The 23895-nt window shown below is 40.6% G+C and overlaps 1 protein-coding gene across 4 annotated transcripts in view; it reads left to right on the plus strand.

Annotated features, from left to right (window-relative positions):
• SLC44A5 (solute carrier family 44 member 5) overlaps positions 1 to 23895 on the plus strand; it is a 408380-nt gene that overhangs the window by 384132 nt on the left and 353 nt on the right. The window contains exons 17-21 of one of the 4 annotated variants that reach the window (XM_027874052.1): positions 6084 to 6187; positions 8209 to 8282; positions 13218 to 13288; positions 13397 to 13476; positions 18571 to 18655. In XM_027874052.1, coding sequence (XP_027729853.1) covers positions 6084 to 6187; positions 8209 to 8282; positions 13218 to 13288; positions 13397 to 13476; positions 18571 to 18655 — 414 coding nt within the window. The remainder of the gene's footprint in view (positions 1 to 6083; positions 6188 to 8208; positions 8283 to 13217; positions 13289 to 13396; positions 13477 to 18570; positions 18656 to 23895) is intronic. The other 3 variants (XM_027874053.1, XM_027874055.1, XM_027874054.1) reach the window with 3 other exon arrangements.

Below are 23895 nucleotides of genomic sequence, written 5' to 3' on the forward strand. Positions count from 1 at the left end.
TTTAGTTTCCAATGAGTTTTTAGTCTATCTTTCCATGGCCCTTTATTACACGTAATTTTCATTGCATCATGATCTGAAAAGAATGCATTTAATACTTCTGCCTTCCTGCATTTGATTGTGAGGTTTTTGTTCCCATAATACATGGTCCTTTTTTGTGTAGGTGCCATGTACCACCGAGAAAAAGGTCTATTTTTTTTTTATCCCCATTCAGTTTTCTACAGAGGTCTATCATATCTAACTTTTCTAAAATTCTATTCACCTCCTTAACTTCTTTCTTGTTTATTTTGTGGTTAGATTTATCTAGTTCTGGGAGGGGGAGGTTGAGATCCCCCACTAGTATAGTTTTACTGTCTATTTCTTCCTGTAACTCACTTAACTTCTCCTCTAAGAATTTTGATGCTATACCACTTGGTGCATATATATTTAGTATTGATATTACTTCATTGTCTATGATACCTTTTAGCAAGATGTAGTTTCCTTCCTTATCTCCTTTAATTAGAACTATTTTTGCTTTGGCTTTGTCTGAGATCAGGATTGCTACCCCTGCTTTTTTTTTCACTTCTTCTGAAGCATAATATAGTCTGCTCTAGCCTTTTACCTTTACTCTGTGTGTATCTCTGCCTCAAGTGTATTTCTGGTAAACAACCTATTGTAGGATCTTGGTTTTTAATCCACTCTGTTATCTGCTTCCATTTTATGAAAGAGTTCATCCCATTCACATTCACAGTTATGATTACTATCTGTGTATAACTGTGTATTTCCCTTCATTTTATCCTCTCCCCATCTATACTTTTCTCTCTCCTTTCACCTTGTCCCTTCTCACCAGTGTTTTGCTTCTGACCACCACCTCCCTTAATCTGCCCTCCCTTCTATCAGTCCCCGCCTTGCTTTGCTTTTCCCTTTACCCTCCTATTTCCCTATAGGGTAAGATAAATTTCTATACCCAACTGAGTGTCTATATTATTCCCTCTTTGAGCCAAATCCAATGAGAATAAGGTTCAAACAATGCTCACTTCCTCCCTTCTTTCTCTTTACTGTAGTAGGTTTTTGTGCCTCTTCATGTGATGTAATTAACCCTATTCTGCCTCTCCCTTTCTTTTTCTCCCAGTGTAATCCTTTTTTCAGCCCTTAATCTTTTTGTATCACATCAAAGTCAACTTATACTCCCCCCCTTTGTCTATGTATACTTTTTCTAACTGCCCTAATAGAGATAACAGTTCTCGAGAGTTACAAATATCATCTTCCTGTATAGGGAAGTAAATATTTTAATCTTATTCATTAACATGTTTTTTTTTCCTTTCCCATTTATAGTCTTGAAATTTCTTCTGCCTCGTGTGTGTGTGTGTGTGTGTGCGTGTGTACTGGCAGTGTCTCATAACCTACTTCTATAGGCTATGCCTTTTCCTATCACCTTTTAGATTATTTGTAATGTAGGGATGAAGAAGAGGATTGCAAGTATGGGAGACTCCCTTTGCAAAGAATAGAGCCAGGAGATAAAGGACAACAGCTGGGGAGGCTGGAACATAAAATACACCAGGGCAAGTGATAAAAGGTTATTCTGCAGATGTAGGGTGGAGCCAGACATTTCAATGTTACTGTGCACATCACTAAGGAGCACATTTAGGAGTTTTGTTAAGACCTACAAACTCCTCTGAAAAGAGATGCATTCAGAGCCCTTTCCCTCCCCTCAAGAATCCTATACTAATCTCACTTAGGCTGGTTTTCATGTCAGCAAATGGGTCTTGCTGTTTCTGTCTCACTTGATGTTACTTCTCAGAGGACAGTCAAATGAGGTTGTCTCCAGATTCACATGGGACATGCTTTGTCAGAGGGAAGCCTTTAAACCTGATTTTGTTTTATTTAATCACATTCTTTCCCAAAATCCATTAACAGAAAAAAACATAGCAGAATATTTTGGTCTCTCTACTCTTCAGACTGTTGTAGGGCCACAGTGATGGAATAAAAAAAGACAAAGATCTGGTTTTCTGTGCTCAAGGACACCCTCGTTGTGTACTTCGGTCACTTTATAGAAAACTCATGTTAATGAAAAAGCAGACCTCCCGCTAGCATGCCGCCATCTTCCCACTTGCCATTTTAGTAAATAGAGCAAGCACAATCTTGTGCTTTCTTTCGCTCTGTTGTATATTGAAAAATGGCTTGGATAAGTCTTTAAAATTGGGTCAACTGCGGCACAGATTTCTTCTCTGTATGTGTGCATGTGTGTGTGCATTACCCTAGCTCATGTTCCCAACTTCCTTGTCTTAAGGGCAATCACTGTTTCCTTCCATAGCACATCAGTTACAGACTGTCTGGAGTCCACATGTAGGGGTCCTGCTGTCATGGACAGGACAACAGGCCCCTCTGAGAGCACTGACCATTCTGTTCCATCTCACATTAGGTTAGTAGTAGCTAACATGTATAAAGCACCTGCTATGTCCCAGGCACTATGCTAAGTGATTTACAGTTATTATCTCATTTGATCCTTACAACAACCCTGGGAGGTAGGTGTTATCATCCCCATTACAGATCAGAAAACTGAGGCAAAGAGAAGTTAAGTGACTGAAGCTGATGACTTTGTACAGCTCTGCCTCACTTAAATCCAATTCATTTGCAAGTCAAGATATCAACCTCCTGGTGTCATTGATCCTCTTGGAGAACAAAGGACAAACAGCAACCATAACAACAGCTAGTCAGAGTCTGAGGCTAGATTTGAACTCAAATCTCCTGACTCCAGGTAAAATGTTCTATCAACATTGCCTCCTAGCTGCACGTAGTGGTTTGTTGCTTTGCCTTCTTTCTGGTTTCCATTGATAGATACTTGCAGGATGATCTGCCTCATTTAGATTCCCCACCCAGTTTTCTAAATTAAAACAACCTTGAGATATCGTTTTATACCCACCAAATTGGCTAAAATGACTGAAGGGGAAAACAACAAATGTTGGAGGGGATGTAGAAAAATTGGGACACTAATTCATTGTTGGTGAAATTGTGAACTGATCCAACCATTTTGGAGAGCAATCTGGAATTATGCCCAAAGACTTATTAAACTACCTATGCCCTTTGACCCAGCAATACCACTACTAGTTCTATTTCCAAAGATGATTAGGGGAAAAAGGAAAACAACCTATATGTTTTAAAATACTTATAGCAGCTCTCTTTGTGGTGGCAAAGAACTAGAAATTGCAGGGATGCCCATCAATTGAAGAATGGCTGAACAAGTTGTGGTATATGATTGTGATGGAATACTGTTGTGCTATAAGAAATTATGACCTCAATGATCTTAGAAAAACATGGAAAGGGGCCGCTAAGTGGAACAGTGGATAGAGCTCTGGCCTTGGAGTCAGGAGGACCTGAGTTCAAATCCAGCCTCAGCACTTGACACTTAACTAGCTATGTGACCCTGGGCAAGTCACTTAACCCCGATTGCCTCACCAAAAAGCAAAAAAAAAAAAACAAAAAACATGGAAAGACTTGCATGAAATAATGAAGATTGAAATAAGCAAAACCAAGAGAACATTGTATACAGCAACAGCAATAGGAATGAGTGAGTGAACAAGTTATTTGGCTATTATAAATATCCAAATTAACTATAAAGGACATATGAAGAAAATCACTATGTGCATCCAGAGAAAGAACTGATAAATAGAAGTATATGTAGAGTAATTTTACAAATGTGCATGTGAATGTGTGTCTATACGTGTGTATACCTATTTGTGTCTAATGGTAGCCATCTCAAGGGGAAAGTAGTGAAAAAAAAAGAAAATAAATAAAATTTACATGATAATGTATATTTGAAATGAATAGCAAGTTATGCTTAGTAGATGTGCAATTTTATGTACAATAATTTTTATTGCACTGTTATGAAAATGCTTGTTTTATTCCATAAATATGTATTAATATAAAAAATAAAAGGGAAAAAAGGTCTCAGCAGACATTTTCCCCTAAATAAAATCTTGATGTTTTATGAGGCAGGCCTGCAAATTCCAATCCCTCATCATTTTCCACCAGCATGTTTTGTGTGTTAGCTAATGAAATGGAAGTGCCCCCAGCTGCCACATTTCTCTCCTTAGTGGGGAGATCCAGCATTTGGAGAATGAGGTGGCTTCTGCAATCCATCTATTCTCACTGTGGTGACTGCTTTATATTAAACTAATATCAGAGTGAACATCTTTATTTGTGTCCATTTCCTATTTTGGGAAGTTGTTGACTTCCAGATGGGATTAGAATGGCTCTAATCACTTAAAATGTCTTCTCCTATTTAAGAACTTCCTCAAACAGAGTATTTACTTTGACCTTTGTTCAAAACAGTCTATCAACTACCTATGGATATGGCTTGGGATCCCTGGCTATGTCTGGAACCGGTTATTATCTACATCTGTTAAACTGTTCTCCATTTTCCTTTCTATGAGATTGTTCAGTGCTCACCATATTCAGCCCCTTCCAACTCTCAATGTTTTTTATACTGTGCAGAAATAAGACTGCTCAGTAATCTATGAACTAGAATCATTCATTTCTTGATCCTGAACCATATTTTTCACGACAGTTTTTGCTGTCTTCTCCTGTACCCATTTTCTCATTGGAATTGAGTATCAATGCATATGTCATCATCTCATCAATCAATGTCTTGTCTTTTCAAGTTCATCGTGGAGCTTCTCAAACACGTCATCATTACCTATCCAGGTTGCTTCTATGTTATTCCATCATCTTCATTCTTTACTTCAGCCCAAATGGCTATCCTGCTTTTCCCCATACATGCCATTCATCTCCCACTTCCGTGGCTTTGAACTTGTGTCTGTTCCCAATACCAGGAATGCTCTTCTTCCTCATCTCTTCTTGGAAACCCTAGGTCCCTTCACGGCTCAGCCCAAGTACCACCTCTTCTCGAAAAATCTCACCCTCAAATCGTTGTCAGACAGTCAACAGTCAATAAGGATTTCTCAAAGGCTTACTGGGTGCTAAGGTTCTGGGGGCAGATACAAATGCAAACACAGCCCCTGCCCTCACTGAGCTCACATTCTCATTCTAAGCTTTGCTGTGTATTATTTTTATGTAGCCCATGTGTATTATTCTGAACATGCCGTGTCCACGCAAACAGAATGCAAGCTCCTTGAGGGCAGGAGATGTCTCTTTTGTGCATTCATATCCCCAACCTAGCACAGTTCCACTTCTCTCTTTCTGGTCCCCTCAGAGGCATCCCATAGACCAAAAATATTTTTAAAGATAAAAATAACTTATTTTCTTTGTGAGCTCTGCAAAGCAAGTTCATCAAATAATCCCAAAGTTGCTTCTTCTTGCCTTTGGTTACACGATGAAACCAATTGTTCCCACTCCATCATTCACCTTTCTGGGGTGAACCCGAGAGCTGCCCTTCTGTTTAGCAATAAGGTTTTTCGTATATTAGTTTTCTCATTTCCCATTTAGCCAAAATGTCTCTATGAGTGTGACTCCTTCCTCCTGGGGGGCCCACCTGGCGGTCATTAGACCAAGGTCATACCTTGAGGCTCCAAGTCTCCAAAGTTAAGTGAACATTTTAATAGCTTGAGTTGTGAGATTCCTGAGCCTCTCTTCTTTTTTATCAACGCTGCTGTCATTGCAGAAGTGGAAGGAGATGGAGCGCACGGAGGCCCATTTTGTATTTTATGGTCATTTTGTGACTTGCCATTGTTGGAAAACAGAGGATGTTGGTGGGACCAGTGACTGAACACGCACTTCTATTGGGATGTAAAACTCCCTCTGCCAATGCAAATCAGCATCTTCTTGGTGGTATATGGAGGCTTGGAGAGTTATTTAAGACACAAAGAGCTTAGGAGACTTTCTCAGGATCACACAGCCAGGAAATGCCAGAAGTAGGACTTGAACTCAGGTCCTCCTGGCTGAAGGCTAGCGCTCTTTTCAATTGAAAACAATGGAAATTCACCTTAGTGATGGACCCTCCTTGATGAACATGTATATACACTCACTCAGAGTATGTCTTCCCATTCATGGCTTCCATTGAGGCTAATTTTGCTGTACATCCCAAGACATTTAAATTCCCAGGATTTAGCTACAAGCTGCTCATGGATTTTGGTTTTGCCTTCCCACAGACTCTAAGAGTAAATCTGCTAAGTTCATTCTATGCTGCTTCAAGTGCTGTTTCTGGTGTTTGGAAAAAGTCCTCAAGTTTATAAACAGAAATGCCTACATCATGGTAGGTAGTTGGTTTTGTGCCACTCGGGGCTCCATCATTACCACACTAGAGTCATGTGACAATGGCATTCAGAGAACAAGGACCTCCATTGGCCCTATTGCTTTTAGTCCCAGGGGAATCCTAGGGTTTAAAAATATCACACAAGGTTTGAGTATTTATTTACTTAATTTTATTCAATGATGCTTTTAATAATCATCCTTTAGAGAGCAAAGCTATACATTATATTTTCACTTGTGCCCAAACTGAGATTTTATGTTTTCTTGACCTGATTATGCGTATTAGAATATGTATATATATATGTATGTATGTATGTATGTACATACACACATATACATGTGTATATGTGCCAGGAGTGTGCTGGAGCCATCTTAAACCAGCCTCCACAAGTTAATTGTCAAGTTTTCAGCGTGAGCATTAATACCTTGAAAATTGGCAAAAAACAAATTGGGGTCTGATTTATCTCAGAATTCTCCATCTTCACTCCCCTCCCCAAACCATAGTTGGTTCTGATGAAATATTTCAGTTACTTCAGGTCCCCATAGATAGAACTGAACAGACCATAGAGATGATTCTCTAGAGCTGGGCTTCTTTACCTGGCAACCATGGTTCCCTGGAGAGATTTCAGAGGACCTGTGATTTGGGAAGGGAAAAAATGCATCTTTATTTTTGTTAAATTCTAGCTGAAATATAGCATTTTCTTTCATTAGGTAAGGGAAAGGAAGGGAATAAGCATTTATTAAGCACCTACAATGCGCTAGTCACTATGCTAAGTGATTTTTACAAATTTTATTTCTTTTGATCCACAACAACCCTGTGAGGTAAGTACTGTTCTTATCTCTATTTTATAGTTGAGGAAACTGAGGCAAAAAAGATCAAGTGCTTTCCAGGGTCATACAGCTAGGAAGGAATAGAGGCTAGATTTGAGCTCAGGCCTTCCTGACTCTGGGTCCAATGCTCTATCTCCTGTACCACCAGCTGTGGCATGATTACAATCATACATATGTATAATAAGTACAAATATAGACAAAAATATTATTCAAAGAAGGTTTTTGAGACACAAAAAGTTTAAGACCTGATTTAGATGATTTGGGGAAACAGGTCTGCTTTTCTCTGCAGTTCTGTGTAGATACAGCAGGGCTGGAGTTGGAGGACCTAGATTCCGAGGATCATGGGATATTATTAGGATGTGGAAGAAATCTCTGAGGTGATATAGCCCTTCAAGACCCTCATTGAACAGATGAGGAAATTGAGGCCCAGAGAGGATCCTAAGATCATAGATTTGGAGTTAGAAGGACCTTAAAGGACATCTCATCAAGCCCCCTTATTTTACAAATAAGGAACAGAGGCCTATGGATGTTGCAGCTTAACTAAGGACAAACAGATAAATAAGTGGCAGAATTAGGTTTCAAACTCCGGCTCTGCTATTTGTGATGTGTAATATTGGGCAGGTCACTCGCCCACTCTGGGCTTCAGTTTCTGCCCTAAAATGAGGACACTGAGTTAGATAACTGCTAAATCTATGGATTTCCAAACCTCTCTGAGCTCCAGTCTAGATCAGGGGTTTTTAACCTGGGGTCCATAACCTTGGTTGTTTTTTTCTTTTAAAAATATATTTTGAAATCCCTTGTTATCCCACATACTTAATTTTCTGCTTTTAAAACGTGTGATTTTGAGAAGGGTTTAATAGGCCCCATGCACCTGCCCAAGGAGGCCTAACACAAAGAGGATTAAAAAGCCCTCATCTTGGTTTCTGTCTGTGCACTGTATAGAGCATGCAGTCTCCATGGCCCCCAGCAGTGTTGTTGGCAGTAATGAACAGATGCCAACTTCAGGAACACCCCGTGCTTTCCCAGGACTCCCCCCCAAAACCCCACCAATCCCCACCAAGAAGGAAACAGGGAGGCAGTCATTGCTGATGGGCAGGCCATCTTCTCATGCCATCAGCCTCATCTCTGCTCTTCTGAGGGCATTGTTCTGACACAGAATATCACCTCATTTATGTTTGTTTGGTTTTTCTGCAGATTGCGATATATGGAGAAAACTTCTGCACTGCAGCCCGAAATGCTTTCACGCTTATAATGAGAAACGTGGTGAGGTCAGTAGGCAGATTTGATGCTAGAGATCTCCTTACAGTCAGTCAGGCAATAGGCGTTTGTAAAGTACCTATTATGTGCTAGGCACTGGTGCGCACATCAAATGTGTGTTGGAGCGGCTTTCTCGTTGACCAGTAATGCTTCCCCCAGGAGATTGCCTTCCATCTATTCTGTATGTAAATTGTATACCTACCTAATTACTTATATGCTGTCCTCCCCAATAGAATGTAAGCTCCCTGTGGGCAGGGGCCATCTTTGCCTTCCTTGGAACCTCCAACACTTAGCTGGCCCACATATGGGAAGCACTTAAAGATGCTTCTTGGTGGACTGATTGTCATTGCTGATGGAGACATTGTCAGTCAGTCAGTCTGTCAGTTTGTCAATCTGTCTGTCTGTCAGTCAGTCTGTCAGTTTGTCAGTCAGTCTGTACATCTGTCTGTCTGTCAGTCAGTCAACCTGTCAGTCAGTCTGTCAGTCAGCCTGTCAGCCAGCCTGTCAGTCAGCCTGTCAGCCAGCCTGTCAGCCAGTCAGTCAGACTGTCTGTCAGTCAGTCTGTACATCTGTCCATCTGTCCATCTGTCAGTCAACCTGTCAGTTAGTCAGTCAGTGTGTCAGTGTGTCAGTCTGTCAGTCAGTCAGCCTATCAGCCAGTCTGTCAGTCGTCCTGTCAGTTTGTCGGTCTGTCAGTTTGCCTGTCAGTCTGTCCTTCTGTCTGTCTGTCCGTCTGTCTGTCAGTCAACCTGTCAGTCAGTCTGTCAGTCAGTCTGTCAGTCTGTCCATCTGTCTGTCTGTCTGTCAGTCAGTCTGTCAGTTTTTCAGTCAATCAGCCTGTCAGTCAGCCTGTCCAATCTGTCATTCTGTCAGTCAGTCAGTCAGTCTCTCTGTCTGTCAGTCTGCCAGTCTGTCCATCTGTCCTTCAATCTATCAGTCAGTCAGTCAGTCTTTCAGTCAGTCAGTCATTCAGTTAGTCAACAAAGACTGAGCTCAGCTTATGTATGAGGCACTATTAGGCACTAAATAAGGTTGTGAGTTGAATAAGATAGTCCCTGCTCTTAGAATTTCCAATTCAATCAGGAAAATGACTCTCATTGCCATCCTCCTGCACACCCATTATTCCATTTCTATAATATTTTAAGGTTTGCAAAGCATTGTAGAAATGTTGCCATTTGTTCCTCACAACAGCCCTGGAAAACAGGTACTAGTGTTGTTATTACCATTTTAGAGGCAGAGAGACTAAGGTTGAGAGAGATTACATGATTTGCTTAGGGTCACACAGCTAGTAAGTGTCTGAGGCAGAACTTTAATGAAGGTTTTCCTGAGTCTTAAGTCTGGCATTCTGTTGACCATGCCAGCTAGGAAGATGCACACACAATAACTTGCCTACAGAACTCGGCCATCTGGATGTCCCATTGACACACCACACACAACATGTCCCAAACCAAGTTCATGTCTTTCCCGCTCTTTCTATCTGTGGTGCCACCAGTCATGCCATCATCCATTTCAGAAACCTTGGAAGAGATTTTTGACCTTTCTTAATCCTCCCTAGCTTATATAACTAGTTCCCAAGTCCTATTGCAATATATTTTGCATTCACCCCCTCCTCTCCATCCCCACTGACACTATATAGTTATCATTCATGGTTTCTTGAAATCGAGCTCTAGAAAACCAGGCTTTGATAAAACCCGTTGGTATTCAAATGGAGCTACCAAATCACTCTGGCTCTCACTGATGGGCCAATAATAGGTTCCAGCCCAAGCAACACTTACACGTTGTTTGGGTTTTGATGGCTCAGAGCAAGTATAAATAGCAATTGTTTCTGTTTTGGCTATCAACATAAGGCTTCACTAGCAGACCCAAGGATATGACATAGACTTTCATCAAAACCCACTCATAAACTCTGGTCCCCTTTCCCTCTTTCCAGAGCTATTAAGCCCCTGGTTCCAGGATGCATAAATTTGCTTAGGCCTCAGCAGTCAGCTTGGCCACAACCCTCTGGAAGCAAAAGCCTGCCAGGAGAAGAAACCCTAGCTACAAAGCTCTGAACTGGTAGTGCTAGAGAAAGTAGACTCCAAAATGCTAATACCAGGTCAGAGAATTGAGGAACAGAGGGAGACGGGCAGGTCACCAAGGCAGAATACCATGCATGTAGGGCCTGTGTGGCATTCTACCATGCTTGAAGGCCAAGACCTAGGCTAGGAAGTTGTAGGTTAAGACTCTGAGATGTAGCCCCCAAGGAAACCACAATCAGAGGGGAGGCAGTCAGGAAGTGAGTGATAAAGGATATTATGGGGGAAGAGGAGAGAGGAGAATTGAAAGTACCAAAGATGTAAGGAGGAGGAAATCTCAAAACCTGGAACACAGACAGATACCTCAACAGGAAAAATACTCTGGATCAAATAAAAAAATCATAGAAATTATTAAGAATGATAATGATGAAACTATATGCCAAATTTCTGGGATGTAGCCAAAGTAGTGTTATGTAGGGGAAATCATATCCTTACAAATATACGGTAATAAAATAGAAAGATAATTATTGAACTGAATATGTATTTTAAAATTAGAAAACAACACATGAACAAACAAAAAGCACAAAAGAAAATATATTAAAATTGGAGGGGAAATAAATTAATTGGAAACAGAATAACATTTTCCATCATGAGTCTTTCGGAATTGTCTTAGATCATTGTATTGCTGAGAAGTGCTAAGTCTATCAGAATTGGTCATCACACAGTGTTGCTGTTACTGTTTACAGTGTTCTCCTGGTTCTGTTCATTTCACTCAGCATCAGTTCATGTAAAGTCTTTCCAAGTTTTTCTGAAATCTACCTGGCCATCATTTCTTCTAGAACAATAGTAATCCATTATATTCATATACCACAACTTATCTAGTCATTCTCCAGTTGATGAGCATCCTCTCAATTTCTGATTCTTGGCCACCACAAAAAGAGCTGCTTATAAATATTTTTGTACGTGTGGGCCTTTTCCCATTTTTTATGATCTCTTCAGGATACAGACCTAGTAGTGGTATTGCTGAATCAAAGGGTATGCACATTTTTTATAGCCCTTAGGGCATAGTTCCAAATTGATCTCAAGAATGGTTGGATCAGTTCACAACTTCACCAACAATTAGTGTTCCAATTTTCCCACATCTTCTCCAGCATTTATCATTTTTCCTTTTTTGGCATGTTAGCCAATCAGATAAGTGTGAAAGTTGTTTTAATTTGCATTTCTCTAATCAATAGTGATTTAGAGCATTTTTTCATATGACTATAGATAGCTTTAATTTCTTCATCTGCAAACTGCCTGTTCATATCCATCCCAATACATTTTAAATGAATGCATGATCTTATGTTAAATATCAAACTGTTAAAAAAAAATAGAAGAGAAAGATCACATGCCTCCCATGGCTATTTGTAAGAGATGTGCTGACAAGAGATGGACACACTTACAAAAATAAAATCATTAACTTTGAGTACTTGCAACTGAAAAGCTTCTGCACCAATGACATGAATGCATATGGGACAAGAAGGGAAGTGTCAACTAGGGGGAAAGCTCTCTGTATCAGATTTATCTGACAAAGGCTTTGTAGCAAAATATACAAATCATATGTGCACACACATACAATATCCATTCTCCAACACATTCACGGTCAAAGAATTTGAAGAAATGTTTCTCAGAAGAACTGTAAAATATTCACAACCACATGAAAAAGTACTCCAAGTCAGTAGTAAGGGAAATGCAAATCAATCTGACCCTGAGGCTTAGCAAGGAGGTTTGCAAATTGGTAAAAATGACAAAAACAACATTCATTCATTGTTGGAGGGGTTGTGGAAAGATAAGTAAGTGGAAATATTGTTGATGGGGCTGTGGAGTGGTACAATTATTTTGGAAAGCAAATTTGGAGTTATGTAAATAAAGTGATCAAAATATCCATACTTTTTGAACCAGAGACTCCATTACTGGGCTTATGCCCTAAAGAAACCATTGAAAAGAAAAAAGTCTCCATATGTTCCAAAATATTTAGAGCAGCGCTTTTTGTGACAGCTAAGAAGTAAATGCAAAGTAGATGCTCATTTATTGGGGAATGTATAAACAAATTGTGGTACATGAATGTAATGACATATGACTGTACTGTAAGAAATGATGTGCGTGCTGAAGAGAGAGAAGCCTGCGAAGAGCTACATGAACTAATGTCTGCAGAGTAAAGTCAAGAGAGCCAAGAAAACAATATACACAATGACTACAACAATATACATAGAAATAACATCGGACCAAAAAAATTAAGAGTGAATGTAGATAAAATAAGATTCAGATTAAAGCATTTTGAGCACCAATGTTAAGATAGCTATGGCAGAGAGCCGATTTAAATATTTGACTTTTCTTTCACTCTAATGTCTATTTTTTCCTTGGCACGTGCTTACTACCCTGTATTTCTGTCCAATTGCCTCACTTTCTATATTTGTTACTACCTTGGATGCCTTCATGTTCTAGCTACACCAATAAGGCATCTTCATCAAATAGTAAATGACAGGAGTTGGTGATTAAGGAAGGGGAAAAAAAGAAAATGACAGGAAGCTGGGAAAACCTGGCTGGGCTAAAGGGAAAGACTATTATAGCCATCAAACATTCTTAAGTCTCATTATATCCTCAGCAGCAGAATTGTTGCTGGGAAAACAACATGGCACCCAGACCATTCCTGAATGGCCCTGCAAGGCTGTGTTCTGGTTAATGCATTAAAATTATTCAACTTCATCTCTGGGCCCCAAGTTCATCCTGGGGTGATTTTTGGCAGACCAAATGTTAGGCAAGATGCATCTAGCTGGATTCCTGCATGATTCCTCCCCCTGCCCTCTAAGGATCCCAAAGACCCTGCAGAAATGCACACTGAACAAGGCATGGGGGTTTTGAGGGTCATTTTCTCACTTCTCTGTTATGCAGAGTTGCCGTGTTGGATAAAGTGACAGAATTCTTGTTATGTATGGGGAAGCTGCTTATTTCTACTAGCATGGGTAAGTAATCTACAGATAGAGGGAACGGGAGTGCTTTGTGAAGCAGCCTTGATATAAAAAGTGATATCCCCATGCAAATGAATTATAACCTTCTTCCTGTTTTAATAGGTATCCTGGGCTTTCTGTTCTTCACAAAAAAACTCCCGGTCACACCACCAACACTGAATTATTACTGGGTGCCTCTGTTGGTAAGGAAGGGCTCCATCCTGGTTGCACACCCTGGAGCTTTTTAGAATGGGAGGCAGGGTGGGGCATGGGGAAGGGTTTGGCATCCAAGGACCTGGCTTCAGAGCCCACATGGTCACTGCAGCCTTACTGTCTGGGTCACCTTGACTAAGTACATCACTTCACCTTCTGGGATTCACTTTGTTCATGTCAAATTAAAGGGTTGGGATGGGGGTGACCTTTGAGTTCCATCCATCTCTTGATCTGTGAGCCTATGATTGTATGATGATGAAACAAGAGATGGGACTCCATCGCCTCTGAGTGACCTTCCAACTCGAATCCATGACTCTGATCCTAGAGCTTTCCATGAAGGTTAAATTAATGAGTTTATAGTGGCATGTGCATGAAGAATTGTTGCTTTAATGCTGTCTGAGGCATGGGACCTTCAGTAGGCTAATAACTAAGGAATAGCTTCAAAGCTAGTGCCCTTCCCCTGGTTACAGTTAGGTTTAGGGCAGAGGATGGGAAGGAATCATGGCTGATAGCTGCTAATTGGCAGCCCAGAAACAGAACTGGACCCTATTTTTCATTGTTACTATAGCCTGAGTATATATGTGTGTATTGGAGATGGGGATAGTGGTGGTGGCAGTAATCAGGAGATCTCAAGATTAGTGGTCTAAAACCGAAAGGGACCTTCAAGGTCCTATAGTCTAACCCCATCATTAATCAATCAATTGGTATTTAGTGAACATCTACTATGTACCAGATATGGCAAAATACTGGTAACATAAAGACAACATTTTGCAAGAGATTCCCTGCCCACATTGAGCTTCCATTCTAATAGGAGAGAGAAGGTTGGACTCAGTGTCCTTAGGTCTTTTTTAGCTCTAAACATTTGGGGATTATATATATATATGTATGTATGTATGTATATGTATATATATTTACCCACATATATGTGTGTGTGCATACATACATATATGTGTGTGTGTACAGAAAGAGAGATAGACAAAGAGAGATGCCTATTATCTAGATATCCATATCTCTCTGTAAGTGTGTGTGTATATATATGTGTGTGTGTGTATGTGTATACACAAGACATACACAAATAAAAAAACCAAGGTGATCTTGGAGGCACTAGTGTAGATGGGTGCTTGGGGTTAGGATCACATATAAGAAGGCCAGGAGAGGTTCAGTCACTTGTCCGAGGTTCCATGTTTAGTAAGAGGCAGAGAGGAAAGTCCAACTTAGGCTGTGTGCCTAAAGGAAACAATGTGGTATTGTGGAAAGAATACAGACTCTGGAATCAGAGAACCTGGGTTCAAATCTTCCCTCTGATGCTTACTGCATGTGAATCTAATCACATCATGGAACCTTTTGGGCCTCAGTTTCCTCCTTTGTAAAACAATGGGGTTGGTCTAGATGGCTTCTGAAGTCCCTTCCAGCTCCAGATCAGGGATCTGAAACCCAAGGTTCTTTGCATTTTACCACACATCGACTCCTCTACCCCATCCAACCAGCGACACAACTCCAGAGATGGGAGCCACCCTCTCCCAGAAGAATGTCAACATGCCAATGGTTTCACCCAGAACAGAAATCCATTATGCTGCTCTCACCTCTCCTCTCCATGAAAGGATGAATGACACCTCCCACGAGAGTCCATCCTTCAATCACATTGTCTTGGGGACAGTATCAGACATTGAAACCCAATCCTTAGAAGGCATGAAGGGCTGACTAACCTTGTCAGACAGCCTCCATCACAGAAACATTTCCAACGGGCACATCCATACTCAATAGAGTTTCCAAAAGTCTCAGACAAATAATCACCACCTGTAAGATCATGACTGGGGGACTGGCCCTGTGCAATCCTGTTCCCACCCTATATGAGGAAATGTTGCTTTGGTTTTCATCCTGACAACTTTGTCATTATCCTTAAAATGTTTTGAAGATAAAATCATATTAAGGTTATTTTCTTGGTCTGAAACTTAGAACAAAAGCCTCACTCTTTGTCTGAAAGAGACCTTTAACGAGGGGCTCTCAGCCTTTTTTGCTCACAGCATAGTATTCTTTGCCATGAGGAAGGCACGTTGAATTTTTTAATTTGATATATTTTTTTTCAGGTAACAAAATTCTGTTTTTTTTTCTTTTTTCATTTTATCTTCCATTAGAAAAGGGGAAAAAATCCTAAATTCCTTACAACAAATATGCATATAGTCAATCAAAACAAATTTCCACATTGACCATGTCAAAAAAAAAAAGTTTTAATCTCCACCCTGAATCTATTACCATTTTGTCAGAAGGTAGGTGACATGTTTAATCTTTGGTCCTCTGGACTGCTGGTTGGTTATTGCTTTGCTCACAGTTCTTGGCATCATTCAAAGCTATTTGTCTTGAGAAGGTCGTTGTTATTGTGTAAATTGTTCTCCTGGTCTGTTCCCTTCACTCTGCATCAGTTCATATAAGTCTTCTCATTTTTCTCTGATACCACTCCCTTCATCTTTTCTTAGAGCACACTAGGATTCCATCACCTTTCTACCGCACAACTTGTTCAGTCATTCCCCAATTGATAGGTACCCCTTTAGCCTCCAGTTCTTTGAGGCACACTAAAGCTAAGTTCCAACACCCCAGGCAAGTTCAGAGACTCACACATGTGCAGTCTTTGTTCAATAACAACAATCATTTCATTGCTTCCTTTTCAAGTTCAAAGCCTGAAGTGTTTGGAGGTTACTGTGTCTATGTAAGAGGCATTTATGGTTGATTTTAAGAATATTATACTTAAGTATGCAATGCATGCTACATATATAAAATCTACTAAAATAATTACAATTTTTCTTCCATCTGGAATGATATAATGACCAACATTTCCCAACATACCAGGTAGAACTTGTAGCACACACTTTTATGGTCACAGCTGTAGGCTGACTCTACAAACTTTTTGTTTTTTTCTCATTCACTCTTGTGATGAGTTAAGGGATTCATTCATTCATTCATTGAAATGACTGGTTTCTCTGAATATTTTTACTTCATTGACCGAATCTATTTAATAGGATCATAGACTTAGACTTGGAAGGGAAATTGGAGATTATCTATTCCAGCTCCTTCAATTAATAGCTGCGAAAGTGGAGGCAGAAAGATGCTATGTGACTCTCTAAGGTTACATGGGCAGTATGTAGTTGTGGCAGGATTTGAACCCAAGTGTTGTGATTCCGAAGCCAGCAATCTTTTCATTAGACAATTCTGCATTGGTATTATGTAGACAACAGTGCACGTGCTGAGCTCATTAGAGTAGGTCATAATTCACTAGAATTGACTGTGATGTGCTCTACCATTCTTGACTTTGAAGGAACACGGCTCCTAGGCAGTTAGGTGGCACCATAGTGGCTAGAGTGCTGGAGTTGGAGTCAGGAAGAACTGAATTCAGATCCAGCCTTAGACTTTTATTAGCTGTGTGATCCTGAGCATGTTACTTAACCTCTCTCAGACTCAGTTTCCTCACCTGTAAAATAAGGATAATAAGGATAATAATAACACCTACTTCAGTTGTTTATCGTGAGAACAAAATGAGATAATATGTGAACATGTAAAGGGGTTTTTCATACCTTAAAGCACTCCACACACACACACACACACACACACAGACACACACACACACACAGACACACACACACAGACACACACACACAGACACACACACACACAGACACACACACACACACACACAGACACACACACACAGACACACACACGTGCACACTTTCCAATTAGCCTTCCTGTTCCCTGCACTTCCAAAGCTAGGGTCCATACACAGTCACCAGGCTCATGTTGCCTGGAGTTCAAAGGCTATGTTAGAAGCTGAGTCCAATGCTCAGACAGCCAGAGTGCCCTTGCAATTTTTTAGATTTGGCTTGACAATCCTAATGTAACATTTTAAAGTACTGTTGATATTTCATCATTTCTAACATGCACACAGACACACACACACACACACACACACACACACACACATCAGAAAGGGTCCCTTTTCCCTATCTGTAATTGCAAAATCCACCAGCTGACTAGCAGGAGACACACCTTCTTTGGCATTTTCTAATCCTACATGGTTAATCTAATGCCAAACTAATAAAAGGGCCTATCTTCGCTTCTCTCTTCTTCTCCAACAATCAATAGTGTTACTATTTTCCCCTCTAGGAGGCAGTGTGGTACAGTGGAAAGACCACTGGATTTAGACTCAGCATCTGAGTTCAAATCCCAGCTCCGCCAATTATTGTCTAAATGACCTTGGACAAATCACTTACTTACCATGGGCCACAATTTTCTTCTCTATAAAATGAAGTAGCCTTGACCAGATGTCCTCTAAGGCCCTGCATCTCTGATTCTAGATGTTCTGATCTTATTCCTGACTTATTACATGACCTAAAAGTGGAACAGTATTCTTTGGAGAAAAAATATGCTGAAACAAGAGAGGACTGAGACCAGTGACTTCTGAGTGAGTTCCGCAAAACCTGTGCTCAGATATGTGAGAATGAATAGTATCCTAATAAATAGTATCTGAAAGCCCAGTGGAAGCAATGTGAATAGACAAGAAAATAAACGGCTTCCTCCAGGAAATGAAGTTTTCCTGAGAATCTCGGGACAAAACAAGCCAGGAAACTCATTGTTAAATCTTTTGTCCCACTATGTTGTAAGTAGGGAGTAATTGAATCTTTGAGATCCTAATCACATCAAAGTATCATATGCGGAATTCATTCGGTCCTTCGTTGTCTTCTGTATGCCAGTCATTGAGTGAGGGGCTGGACATACAGAGGCAAAATTGAAACAGGCCCTGTCCTCAAAGGGCTTCCATTCTATTAGGACTGTACTAAACAATGCATATTTAAATATATAAAATATATACTATATACATACACGCATAAGGTTATATGGGAGATAAAAACAAGTGAGGGGAATCAGAAAAGACTTCATATAGATGCCAAAGCTGAGACTTCAATGAATGAATGAAAATCATTGATTACCTGCTTCCAGGGATTTATTCTGATACATAGTATATTGAACCTTTCCTATTTGCTTCCTGGGTCAGTCTCAATGATGCATTTCCCCCTCTGTCTGTCTGCTTCCAGATGATAATTTTTGGGTCTTACCTCATTGCCCATGGGTTCTTCAGTGTCTTTGCAATGTGTGTCGATACCCTTTTCCTCTGCTTCTGTAAGTATTTAGCACCTGCCTCTTTGCAGTTCGGATTGGGACGCAGCTGGGGAGCCATTGAATGGTGGCGAGAATATGGCCAGCCGAGTCCTTGGCTGGCAGCTTACGGATTTGCCACGACCTGACTACAAGACCAAAATGATGTTTTGGCTAGAATGGGAAATTGCTTAGCAGAGTTTCTTTCAGCAACAGTAACAACAGCACACAGGAGCTTTGCAAAGTGCTGCCATGACTCTTGGTTTCCCTGGGATTAGACCAGCTCAGACGTTCCATTGTATTTTTAAAAAATGTCTTCCAATGTATGCCAATAGATGACTTTGGCCATCAGGACTGTTCAACAATGGATAGCAGGACTTGCCCTTCCTGCTTTCAGGACAGATTTTCTTTGGGGGAGTCTATGCTAATGTCAGGTTCTCACTGGCTCCAAAGTCACATAGGGCCAGACCTTCCATTGCATCATTCTATCCAAAAAATGTTTCATAGGGAATTGAAGTTGGCTGTGCCACCATGCTGCCAATGATCAATTCCTTAAGGGATCTGGAAGTGCCCTAATATTTCCCAGGTTAGTCATTTACTTTAAAAAAATGGAGGGAAGGGGCAGCTAGGTGGCGCAGTGGATAGAGCACTGGCCCTGAGGTTAGGAGGACCTGAGTTCAAATCCGGCCTCAGACCAAACACTTGACACTTACTAGCTGTGTGACCATGGGCAAGTCACTTAACCCCAATTGCCTAAAAAAAGTAAAAATAAAAATAAATTTTAAAATGGAGGGGAGATCTCAGATAACTATGTTTCTTTTTCATAGGGATAGATGATAGGGATTAAATTTGTGATTTCATTGGCTCAGGGAATTCCCTCTGACAGTGCAGATCATCACCCTCTGAGTGCAACTTAAAGTCTTAGAGTATTACCTAAGGCCCTAAAAGGTTAAGTGAATTATGTAAGGTCAGATAGACAGTGGATGGGGTTCAGGACTTGAACCCAGGTCCTCCTAACTCTGAGACTAACTCTCTATCCACTATGCCATTGTCTCCTTTTTCACAGCATGTCAGAACCACAAACTGAATAAATGTTTTAAATTTTAGCCTCAGAACTTAAGGGCCTCAGGGAACTCCTGCTTGGTCATTTTTGTCAAGTAAAGTTATTCAGCAGAACTAGGAAGGGTCATTCAATTTGGCAAAAGAAAAAATAATTCTTTGGGACACAGTTTTCTGATTTGATCAACTCAACGGACTTCATGGGTAATTAACCTGGTCTTTCCTAAGTTTCAAGGGAAAGGTGTGGTTTGACAGGGCTGTTATGATCAGCAGCATATCAGCTGCTGTTGGTAGTCAGGTGTGTCTAACTCTTCATGACCCCATGGTCCATAAATAACATGCCAGGCCCTTCTCTCCTCCACTATCTCTTAAAGTCTGTCCAAGTTCACATTCATTGTTTCCATATTATCTTTCCATTTCATCCTCTGCCATACCTTTTTCCTTTTGCCTTCAATCTTTCCCAATATCAGAGTCTTTTCCAATGAGTCCTGTCTTTTCAATATGTGGCCAACGTATTTAAGCTTTGGCTTCCAGTGAATACGCTGAATTAATTTCTTTAAACATTGACTGATTTGATCTCCTTAATGTTTAAAGGACTCTCAAAAGTCTTCTCCAACACCATCATTTGAAAGCATCGATTCCGTAGAGCTCACATTTCCTTATGGCCCAACTCTCACAGCTATACATTGCTACTAGAAAAACCATAGCTTTGACTATTTAGACCTTTGTTGGCAAGGTGTTGTCTGTTTTTTAGTCTGCTGTCCAGATTTGCCATAGCTTTTAATTTCATGGCTGCAGTCACCATCTGCAGTGATCCTTGAGCCCAAAAATATAAAATCTGCCACTGCTTCCATATCTTCTTCCCCTATTTACCAGGAAGTGATGGGACCAGGTGCCAAGATCTTAGTTTTTTTTTTTTATGTTAAACTTCAAGCCAGCTTTTATACCCTCCTCTTTCACCTTCAAGAGGCTTCTTAATTACTCTTCACTTTTTTGCCATCAGAGTGGTAGCATCGGCATATCTAAGATTTTTGATATTTCTCCTGGTGACCTCGATTCCAGCTTTTGATTCATTCAGCCCGACATTTCCCATGATGCACTCTCCATTTAGGTTAAATAAAGTGACAACATACCACCCTGTTGTACTCCTCTTCCAATCTTAAACCAAACAGTTGTTCCACAGTTCAAACTGTTGCTTCTTAGCCCACATATAGGTTCCTCAGGAGACCAGTAAGATGATCTGGTACTCCCATCTTTTTGAGGACTTGTCACATTTTGTTGTGATCTGCACAAAGGCCTTAGTATAGCCAATGAAGCAGAAGCAGATATTTCTTCTGGCACTCTCTTGCTTTCTCCATAATCCAACAAGTGTTGGCAATTTGGTCTCTAGTTCCTCTGCCTCTTCAAAAAATCAGCCTACTCTTCTGGTAATTGTTGATTCACATGTTGCTGAAACTTAGCTTGCAGAATCTTAAGTATAACCTTGCTGGTGTGTGAAATGAGTACAATTGTTCTATAATTTGAACATTTCTTGGCATTGCCCTTCTTTAGGATTGGGATATAAACTGATCTTTTTCAATACAGTGGCCACTGTTTAGTTTTCACAGGGCATATTGGGTGTAGCACTTTAACAGCACCACCTTTTTGGATTTTAAATAGCTTAACTGGAATTCTGTCGCCTCCACCAACTTTAGTGTGAGCGATGCTTCCTAAAGCCCACTTGATTTCATTCTCCAGGATGGCTGGCTCTAGATCAGTAATCATACCATCATAGTTACTGGTGATGTTAAGATCATTCTTGTATAGTTCTTTTTTGTATTCTTGACAGCTCTTCTTAGTTGCTGCTTCTGTTAAATCCCTACCATTTTTGTCTTTTATGATGTCTATGCTTTGCATGAAATAGTCCCCTGATATCTCTAATTTTCTTGAAGAGCTCTGTCTTTCTCATTCTATTGTTTTCTTCTATTTTTTTGCATTTCTCATTGCAGAAAACCTTCTTATCTCTGCTTGCTATTCTCTGGAATTCTGCATTCAGTTGTGTATGCCTTTCCCTTTTTTCTTTACCTTTCACTTTCCTTCACATATCAGAGAGTGACTCAAAGACTCATCTTTTCTTCTTTGGAAGTGATCCCTGAGTTCAGCCCATGCTGGATGGAGAGAGGAATAGAGTTGAGTCATTGCCATGGAATGAATTAATATGTAAAGAAATGGCTTGACCTTTCTTTTCCATTATATGCATCTGTCCATCAACCTAGGGATCCAGAAGCCAGGAATTTAGAAGTCCTGAGCTCAGTTGTGGATTCTTCCTTTGAATAGCTATGTATTTGAACTTGGACTTGCTTATTCTGTTCATTTTGCCTTAGTTTACAGTTAGCACACCAGCATTTGCTTATTAGGGAAGTGTAGTTGTAGCCAAGGAAAGCCAGTCATTCGATAAGCACTCATTTTGTGGTAGGCACTGAATTAAGTTCTGGGAATACAAAGAAAGACAAAAGTAAAGCTTTTGCCCTCAAGGACCATGTATTATGATGGGCAAAGTTGCTGATCAAATTTATGGCCAGAGGCAGAAAAAACCATGGCTACCAGAGGAAGGATACCTAAACTATGGACTATCCAAGTCCTCTCTTCCCAAGTCTGAGTCAGGAATAGAATGAGCCTTTGCCTCATTCCAGGCCCAGCTTGTTAAGTGTGGCTTCTCTCTAAAGCATAGCAGCAAACGTTTAAAGACTTACGCCTCTGGAACCCTCTTTGGTAGACTAGAATATTTAGTGTGGGCAATGAGAATTGCCTTCTCACTCCCTCACCCTGACTCCTCTTCCTCCTGCCATCTTTATTACTGAAATGTCAACTCCACAGAAAGCCAGATAGAATTCCAGCTTCAATCTCCTCTTGGTGCTGAATATGAACGGCTTTCTTTTAGAGACTCTTTTCTTGAAAAATAAAGAACATGGTAGACTAGACTGGGTTTCTCTTCCCTACACCAGGTGTTCCTACAGGCACTTGGAAATGACCGCTTGTAGACTGTCTTCCAGGCCAAATCCTGATTATATGAGTCTGCCTTGTTTTTATCTCCTTTGCTGCCAAAAAAAATTATGGGCAGTTTCAAAAATTCGATCTATTTGAAGACATTTCTTCGCCCCCTTCGAGCTACTGGGCCAATACCCTATAAGACATCTACGCCTTCCTGCCCCCAGCCCTTGCCACACACACGCTCCCGGGGATGTCAGCATCTTCAAGAATTTGGATGCTGCTCGGAGGAGAAGTGTGTGCCAGTCAGTGGAGATGAGTGCCCAAGCAGGCAGAACCCCGTTTGGCTAATGGTATGCTAAGGAAAGAAAGTGAGAGCAACTGCATGACCCACGAGAAAGAACAAATTCGGCTTGTGTCCTTCGCATTAGAGGAAGGTCATTGACAGACTCAAAAATGTAGTTTGAATAGCTATTATAATCGTTGTCATATTTAAATATTCAAATAATATTTGAATAGCTATTCTAATTGCTATAATAGCCATTAATAATCATTGAAAGGCAGCTTGGCGCAGTGGGTGAAGGGCTAGCTATTGGGGTTAGAGAAACCTGGGTTCCAATTCTGCCTCAGACACACACTGACCCTGGACAAGTCACTAACCTCTTGGTGCCCCCTTATCATCTAGTATGAGAAGCTGTAGAGAGCTGCCCACTTGAATTCTGGGAGAGAGTTTCTTCACTAGGAGTTTCTTATGCTGGGGAAGTCACAGATGTGGTAAAAAAAATCACCAACATAATAACTAATAATAATAGCCAACATTAATATGGTGCTTCTTGTGTGCCAGGCACTGTGCGAAGTACTTTACAAATGTGGTCTCATTGGATTCCCCAGCAACCCTGAGAGGTAGGTGTTATTATTACTGCCACTTTACTGCTGAGGAAAATGAGGTAGGCAAAAGTTAAGTGACTTGTCCAGGGTCACACATCTGGTAAGTGTCTGAAGCCGGCTTTGAACTCTAGTCTTCCTGACTTCAGGTCTAGAATTCTATTTACTGCACTACCCAACTAGCTGAGCTCTTATAGCCCTAGCCCTCCCCCACCCCCAGAAACCCAAGCATTGTCATGGGGAAAGGGAGGACTTGGGAAAATTGTCCAAATGACACCGAAGAGACTCAGTGAACTAACTTTGATGAAACCGTCTTGTCTTTAACTTTCTAACATTGGTCTCTCTTCATTTTC

The sequence above is a fragment of the Vombatus ursinus genome, unplaced genomic scaffold (assembly GCF_900497805.2).
Source record: "Vombatus ursinus unplaced genomic scaffold, bare-nosed wombat genome assembly UNPS02014804.1, whole genome shotgun sequence".
NCBI classification, from domain to species: Eukaryota; Metazoa; Chordata; class Mammalia; order Diprotodontia; family Vombatidae; genus Vombatus; species Vombatus ursinus.